This window comes from Meleagris gallopavo, chromosome 5 (assembly GCF_000146605.3).
Source record: "Meleagris gallopavo isolate NT-WF06-2002-E0010 breed Aviagen turkey brand Nicholas breeding stock chromosome 5, Turkey_5.1, whole genome shotgun sequence".
NCBI classification, from domain to species: Eukaryota; Metazoa; Chordata; class Aves; order Galliformes; family Phasianidae; genus Meleagris; species Meleagris gallopavo.
The window spans coordinates 732,561-741,253 of record NC_015015.2 but is presented as its reverse complement, the minus strand read 5'-3'; the positions used below and the strand labels follow the sequence as shown (position 1 = coordinate 741,253).

Below are 8,693 nucleotides of genomic sequence, written 5' to 3'. Positions count from 1 at the left end.
TACAAGAAAAACTACTTCATTCTTTCCCTTGTTAAAACAAAAGCCACTGTTTATGAATGCTGTTAATTTCATTTAGGCATTTGGACCATGGAAGAAGCAGAAGACGTAGCTCGACTTCCATCTTCAGAAGGCACGAAGAAATTTCTTTAAATCCTCTTCCTCCCAGAACTGATGATTCAGGACTACCAACTTACGAGCAAGCGGTCACTTCAGCCGGGCAACATGACGCGCCACCACCCCCCTACCCGGGGCCCCCAAAATGGGTACGGGCGTTTAGGAAGTCTATGTCGCTTCCTGCCCCTTAGCTACAAACCTCCTCCTAAAGGGAGGAGGGATTATTGAGGTATGGCAAACTTTTAAAAAGTTCACTACCTTGCATATTGCAAGATGGTTTACAAAAATGTGAAAGATCGTTAGCGCAAGTAGGAGCAAATCAGGGTCCCCTTTGGGAGAAGTGAACTGTTGCAAAAGCTGCAGAACTATTCTTTGCACAAGGGTGTTTTGCTAGGAAGAGAGAATGTATAAAGAATAAGTCTTGTACTGCCCCTCTTCCACACGCACTTTGAGCCATCCCATCATATTATTGATGTTTTATTAATAGTTTTATCTTGTTTCTTGAGAAGGAACATTATTTTAATTGGTTTTATTGACAGTAACCTTTTTTTGGTGACTTAATACTTTTGGACATCATCATAAATCTGCTGTGTTGTTGGACATAATTTACTGCTGTGTGGATTTTCTATTCATTCTAGTAATAGATTTGAGTATGAAAATCATGTAATGAGTTTATCTTGCAAGTGTGAATATATTACTGCTTCTGGATTACAGTGGTTCGTTTTAGACTTTGCTGGTAAACATTACTTAATTTGATTTATTTTTGTGATTATTATTTTGGATTAAAAGGAGTATTTAGTTGCATGGTACATTGCACACTCAACAAAAATATACTTTAATCAAAGGCTTTTTTAAGTTCTTTACTGTGAGAGCGGTGAGGTGCTGGAACAGCTGCCCAGAGAGGCTGTGGATCCCCGTCCATCCCTGGAGGTGTTCAAGGCCAGGCTGGATGGGGCCCTGGGCAGCCTGGGCTGCTGTGAAATGCGGAGGTTGGTGGCCCTGCGTGTGGCAGGGGGTTGGAGCTTCGTCATCCTTGAGGTCCCTTCCATCCTGGGCCATTCTGTGATTCTGTGATTTTGATGCTCCAGCTTGTTATTTAGAGTACAATACTGAACGAGTAGAGTGCTGTGGGCCTTTGGAAGAGACGGGAAGAATGACAACTATAAATTAAATGGAAGTGTTAGCAGCACTTTTAAAGACAGGGATTTCACAGGGCTCCTGAAAGTTCAGATTCTTTAGCAATTAAATTACAGAAATAGTACAGAAACTACACCTTCTGTAGAGTGCAACACTTCATATGGGTGAATCTGCAGATTAGATCCTGAAGGTACTGAAAATATGCATTGACTGACATTCAGATTCTGGTTACGTGCAACGTAGCAATTTGCAAAGCACATATATCATTAAAATAAGCATAACTTAAACTTACCTCATCTTAGATAGGGAAAAAATTCCCAAGCGGTTTACTCGTTGCCTCTTTTCTAAGTGAGATTCTGAGGAAAAACTACACGGTACTTCATTTCTCTCAGAACAGGTTCAACCATGTCACAGTACTTAAATGCTCTTAGCCATCACCTTGGCCCATTTCCCAAAACTTAGTTTCCGTGTTGTCCTTTCGACATCATACAGGGTTACATCATGCAACCTCTTACAAATGTGGACAGGTGATGAGTTACAGCAAATAACTGAGGGTCAGAAAAGTAGTCTCCAATTCTGCCAACTTAAAAATAAGTCACTTAACCTGTTTTCTGCATCAGCGAAACAAGAGAGCCTACTATTTCATTTCTCAAATGCTCCGATGAGCAACATTATAAACATTACATATTTTAGTTTTTTTCATGAGTAAGTGGGTGTGTGTGCACGTGTGAATTCACTGGAAGAACAAAACAAAGTGCCACGTGGAAGTGTATTTCCCCACTGCCGGTCAGGAAAATGAGAGTCATGAAGCATTTGACTCCGGTTCTGTCAAAGTCTACAGCAAGCTTTTTTATTGGCTTCAACTGCTCTGGGATTGGAGCCAAAAATGCAAGAACCGATCACTTCTGTTAATAAAAATGTCATGTGCTACCACGTTATTTAAAAACATACTGTTCCCAAGCCTGATTTAAATATTGTTCTGTTGTCCTACTGATGCCCACTAACATTAAAAACCTCAAAAAGTCTAGTTTATTTAAAACCTGCCCTGCCAACAGAAGTTTTACTGCTGCTATCCTCACTTGTTCCATGCGGGCGAGAACAGGAAAGAAACTCCAGGTGTGAAACTCATCTATCAGACACTTCAAGTTCATTCTCTTTACGCTGGACATATATTCATTCTTGTACTGTACACATTTATCACCGCATCATTTTCACAGTTAAGAAATTTTCCCCTCAATGTGTTCAGCGCATCTCCACAAATACCACGCTCTTAATTCAGTGCTAGCTTCTGCTGTTAGTAGTCTCTGAGCTGTGTATTTGGTTCTTGTGACTTAACATATTTCAGCCCTCCCTCTGCCCATCCGACACAGCCTTTTGAATGCACTTGCCCTAGTTATCTTTTCATTCCAACTTTTAAGTGCTGGCATTTTGGTGGGAGAGGCAGCAATAGTTAAAACAGTGCTAGTCTCTATTCTCTTGCAAAATGGTTTCCAATAAAGTCTGCACATTTATTGCAATTCAATTCAGCCTATGATAAAGCTTAAAAAAAAAAAAATCAACTCTTCTGTGTGCTGTAGAGCCCCTGTCAATGGGGAGATGAGGTGGTTTGTTTTTTCTCAACAAAAACTTCCCGCTTCACCACTCTGAATTGTGAACAACAGGCTCTGTACGTGAAGTCCTTCAGGACTGGACGCGGTGGTGTACCCCTCCACTTTCCTCTGATTTTGGTTGGAAGCTTCAATACATTAACATGGCAAAAAAATGCCCACTTTCTTACGGTAAGTGAAATGAGCAAGATCACGTCAGGGAGCACCAGAACAGGTGTGCAAAAGCAAAGCAGGAAGCAGAACTTCCTTGTTCAGTAATAGTGAGTTCAGACTGAAGAAGGTGTGCACTGAACGCGGGGAGCAACTTGCCAAGTTGCACATGTATACGGCTTCCAAGGTACAGCATGGTGCAGAGTACCTTTACAGGAAAACAAACAAACAAATTGACTGCAGGATTGTACTAAATTAAACCACTCTCTTTTGCCCACAGCAGAAATAAAACAGCTAGATTTGCACTTCTAACCGCACAAGACGAACTGAACAAGTCGGTTAAAAACTCGAAGCGTAGCAAAGGTTCAAAGATACAACGAAGCAGTCAGCTGAACTGAGATTCAGAATACAACTGGTGGGGTGTAGGTTCATTCACATTAAGCCAGACACGTGGACGTACCAGAAAAAATACTTTTGTCTAGAAATTGGTGTGTTTTGAGAAGACCTCAGAACAGGTTTTAAACTTCTGATGCAGTGCCAGTTTCATTTAAGGAATAAGAAACGCCTCTGATCGCTCAGGTTGTTACCTTCAGTGAAATTCTCCAAGTATCAAAGCCTACTAAACAAATATTGATAATTGAATGTCCAGGACTTAATGGTAAACACTTAGCTTGGATGCGATACAAAGGATAATTTCTGGTAGGAGTTCAAGTAATCCTTGTCAGATCATGAGCTTGTTTGAGAGCAAAGGCTTTATTTAAATTCCCTTTCTTCCTAAATCTCACTGCATTTCTCCCACTTGCCTTACACAAGTTCTAAATCATAGTTCATAAATTTGAATGCACTCATCCAGCAAATACAAAGGGGGTACATGAGTTCAACTACTCAAGTGTGAGCAGCAGAGCTTAGAAGTTGTGGAGCCACGTGACCAGGAGGAGGACTGGGCAAAGGAAGGACTTTGTTCTCATTGGCACAGTGTGCTTTGTGCCAGCTCACACATCCAGTGCCATAATTCTGTAGCTCAACTTCAGTTATCTTCCTGAAGATTGTGATTCCTTTGTCTGAAATTATACCCAAGCTTTTTTTTTTTTTTTTATCAAATAAAGGCACAGAGCATAAAGAAATGCAAAGAGTACTTGCCCTGAGGCTCCCAAGTAAAGTGTGCTCTTTGAAAGGCAGCAATTTCTTCCCTATTTACACATCCACTAGTGTCTAGTTCGACATTTCAAGAGGCCAAGTGCCAAATAAAATGCAAAATCTCATCTGTTAAGCAACTGCAATTTTCTGCTTTGATCAGGGTCACAGTCACAACTGCACCTAAACGAGCCGAGACTGGAAACAGGCTTGACCAAGACTCATGTTAGTCCAGCCTAACACCTGATGTACTCCTCATTACGTCTAATGGAAGATACGGGAGCTTGGCAGCATGTGTACCTACACCGAGTCCACACGAAGGTCCTATATCCATGTTCTCTAAACCTGTACCTAATGTTTGTTCAACAGAGAAGAAAGAAGCTGCAGAAATTTTATTCTGCACTCTTTTTAAAATCTGTTCATCAGGCCCAGCTCAGCTTTGGCCCAAACTTCTTCAAACTTCATCTGGTCACACATGCTCACATTATTTGGGTATTTTTAATCATTGAACATTAATTTTCATCAAAATGTCTGCGAGTCTCTGAAACGCTATTTCCATCAATCTTAAAAGCCCATTCTCTCAGGGTAAGGCTAACTGCTAAGCATTTCTAGAGTGTTTGTTGGCAAATGGAAAAGCGTTAGTCACTGTAAGCCAGCCACCAAGACGTCTGTGTATGTCAGCAAGCTATTTATGACGCTGTGATAGTTCCAGAATAAAGCACTATCATGATCTGAAATATGATCCTTTCGTCCACTTTCACCAGCTTTGTCATAAGCTCAGACTTGCAGAATTAGCTGCATGCTGTGCTTTAACCACTTTCTGCTGAGCAGCTGAAGCTGCAGGTCAGCTCGCTGATCCAGCATGTGCCTCTGACTCCATGCTTTTGCCGTGACTCTTCTCAGAGCATCCAAATTGCCCCCTAGCAAATCAATCATTTCGCTGCAAAAGCAACAGCTACATTGAAAACTTCTTCATGCAAGAAAAGAAAAAAAAGTCTCCGGTTAAACACGTGGGAAAAGCTGAGATAGAGCAAAACCAGGCATCTTCTGTTATGGAAAGGCAAAGGACAGAAGCAGTGCACTCTATAAAAGAAGGCAGTGTTTGTGGACAGACACTGGAAAAGCCAGGTAGAGCCAGGTTTGTTGTACCTGCGGTTAAAGGGATGCCAAAAGCACAGGCAGCAACTGCTGGCCTCGAGAAGAATGGCTCCATTCAGTACCACCTGCTGCCTCGTGCACAAAGGCCCTGAGTGGGGCTATCCTGGCATTTGACATCTGTGGGACTGTTAAAGCTGTACATACCACGGAACATTCTGCCTGGCCATGTACAACAGGAAAATACTTGATCACACTCAACAGATGCATTAACATAGGTGCTAACAGCACACTCAGAAACAAGTAAGTCAATAAATCAGTTACAAAAAAATGCAAGGTGGTGCTTTATTCTGGCCCTGGATTTGTGACTGACACTGATTTTTATTATAACCAAATCACATTTTTATGGCTAATTACTGTCAAATCAAAATTTTGATGACAAATAATGACTGAAACTACCCACTAGTTGGATCCTACATTTCATTTGGCAAATGGCCACTTTAAAGATAAAACTAAAGTGGCACTGCCTTTAAGCATTACGTACCATTAAGTTGAAAGGGGCAGGTGTATTAGCTTACAGTTCTGCCAGCGCTGGCTTGATTCTGGCTAAGCATAGGCTAAGCTCGGAGACATACTCTCAAGCACTCAGTAAGGAGATTCCTATACTGAACACAACATGAGCCACCTCAACATCTTGTCATCAAGAGCAAGCTTCCTGCTTTTTCTCGTCACGTCCTTCCTCTCCCACCTGCTTCTGGCTGTGCATTACCAGTCTTTGCCCTGAACCAGTATTCGTTTGATGCAAAACAAGCTGGCTCAGCTCAGTGGAATTACAGGAAAGTGACCTGGCAAAAAAAAAATAAAAATAATTAAATGTTCTTTTGCCAGAGGAGTGAATTTACAGCTCACTTTGTGACGACAGCGAATCTCTGGGAGCAGGATGATGGAGCAGAGGAGGAGGAAGGGAAGGGGAAGGCCTTCTCCTTTTGCGAGCATCCTTGTCCTGCTGAGACAAGGTATCCACGGACAGCAAGCAGTTGCAGCTTTGAAGAACACTCCCTGGACATCTAGCATATCAGTCTCCACTAGCATATCACCTTAAGTACATAAATCTGTGCTTACGTGCCTCCTAACCACCAAATGACAATGTTGGGTCTCGAGAAGATCCACTATTTTTCCAACTGGAGACTACTTGGTTTAGGGAGAAGAACAAGCAACAGAAATTCAGCGCTGTCCCCGGCTGCTAAGCTGCACAGATTGCATTACGGAGCTGTAATTTAAGATCTTACTCGTAATAGCTTGTTTTTCAGAAAAACATAAATACTTGATTAAAAAACACATACAGTATAATCAGTTATGAGCTACAGCCTGGATGTATTAAAGGCCACTGAAGGTCAGTTTCTCAGAGTCAAGCAGTAGCTGCTTTCAAAAGTGATGCATTCCTTATGAATGCAAGAATTGAAACATTTCCAGCCAACGTTCAGAATCATGCAACTGTCTAGTATTTTAATACACACCTTAATGCACACACATTAACGGGATTTATCAAATACTGAACACCAAACTTCAATGGAACTTTCTAAGAAAGCAACAAGAACGGGGATCAGTTCGATGAGAAAAAGGTAGGAGTCTCCCGGGCACCTCAGCAGTCACTTGCCTCTCAGACACAGGAAATGCAAACCATGGGATAACAGGGCTTTAGGTGGTTATAAACACTAGTGGAGGTGTTCTCAGTCGTGTCTGTAGCATAATGATACTTACCTAGTTAGCTCAGACTACTAAGTGAGCTATCTTTTCCCTGCCTATAGATCTCAACTGATCTTTGTTGCTTGGAAAGTCTTATGCAATAGGATCTTATAGTTACGTATCAGTATTTACATATACCCCTCTCTAGGGAGAGAAAAGAAAATACACACGCTTTAAGGCTCATGTCCTTAACTGAGAAAAATTCAACGCAGCACTGGTAGTTTTACAATTTATTAATACCTTGTCCCAAAATTGCAGCAAGAAGCTTTTACATCACCACCATCCCTCCAACCGACCCTACGGCTGACTGCATGGGGCTCCACCTGCACACATCTATCACTCCTTCCATCTGAAGGAAACGGGGAACTCCAGTTGACTATTGTAATGGCGATGAGCAGACATCCTGCAAGAACATCTAAGTGTCCTTCTCCAGCACAAAGCTACTTTCAGGGCATCAGCAGCACAAGTGCTTCTCCAGCAGCATAAAACTGGAGGCGTTTTCTTCATGTGAAACAGTGACTGGCTGTGCTTCCCAGGGAAAGGTCCCTGCTGCAAGCAGTGCAGGCGCTCACTCACACAAACAGAAGGAAAACTCACTCTGCTGGTTTGTCCTTGGCATGCTCTGTTCTGCTCTCTCCCTCTGCCCTAGCCTCCCCCGCGCCTCTCCTCAGCCTTTTCCACACAGACGGTGTTGGCACTCACCTGCCCTCCCCACACTGACTTTGCTGCTTCCTGAAGCTGGGAACAAGAGAATCAGAACCTCAGCTTTTCCTCCTGAAGTCTCCTAGCTAACAGCTTTCCCACTAAGCACTCCCTCTACTCCATTCACATGTTAGGATGCTGATTTATATCACGTCTAAACTGGTTAGCTGCAGGCAAAAGTTTCTCCTGCCTGCATTTCCCTGCAAAACCCTGTGGTTTGACATTGCCTCAAGTGCTACAAACTGAGCCTTCAGAAGCCTTACTCAGCCACCAGCACACATCTCTCTCCTCCGAGCAGTACAGAAACCTTCAGGTGCTCCCTCACCTTCATCCACAGCAAGCAGCCCTCACCCCGAGGCCTTGTTCTCCTCCTGCCTGCCCCAGCACATCTCATCCTGTGTCGTGTTCACAGGATCATTAAGGCTAGAAAAAAGACACATAAGATGATCTAGTCCAATCCCAACCTGTCCCCATCACGCCCACTAAAACATGTCCCTAAGCACTACATCTGCCTTCTCAGTCAATAGCTCTAGGGATGGTGACTCCCTGGGCAGCCTGCTCCAACAACTAACTGCTCTGAGAAGTAACTCTTCTTAAGACCCAGCCTGAATGCCCCCTGCCCTAGCACTGTTACCCAGAACAAGAAGGCTCTGAGGAGACCTCAGTGTGACCTTCCAGTATTTGAAGAGCAGATAAACAAGAGAGGGAATGGCTGTTTGTGAGGGTGAATAGTGATAGGACAAGGGGAAATGGTTTTAAACTGAGACAGGAAATGTAGGTTAGATATGAGAAGGAAGTTTTTCAGCCAGAGCGTGGTGAGGCATTGGAACAGGTTGCCCAAGGAGGCTGTGGATGCCCCATCCCTGCAGGCATTCAAGGCCAGGCTGGATGTGGTTCTGGGCAACCTGGGCTGCTGGTTGGCGACCTGCACGCAGCAGGGGTTGGAAGTGGATGAGCGCTGTGGGCCTTTGCAACCCAGGCCATTCTATGATGCTATGATAAGAGGCT

The 8,693-nt window shown here is 43.3% G+C and overlaps 1 protein-coding gene across 2 annotated transcripts in view; it reads left to right on the top strand.

Moving 5' to 3' along the window:
- Positions 1–870, top strand: part of PRRG4 (proline rich and Gla domain 4) — a 6,395-nt gene extending 5,525 nt beyond the window's left edge. For both annotated transcript variants that reach the window (XM_003206075.4, XM_019615227.2), the window contains one exon: positions 77–870. In XM_003206075.4, coding sequence (XP_003206123.2) covers positions 77–305 — 229 coding nt within the window. In that variant the 3' untranslated portion in view covers positions 306–870. The remainder of the gene's footprint in view (positions 1–76) is intronic.
- The last annotated feature ends 7,823 nt before the right edge of the window (positions 871–8,693 follow it).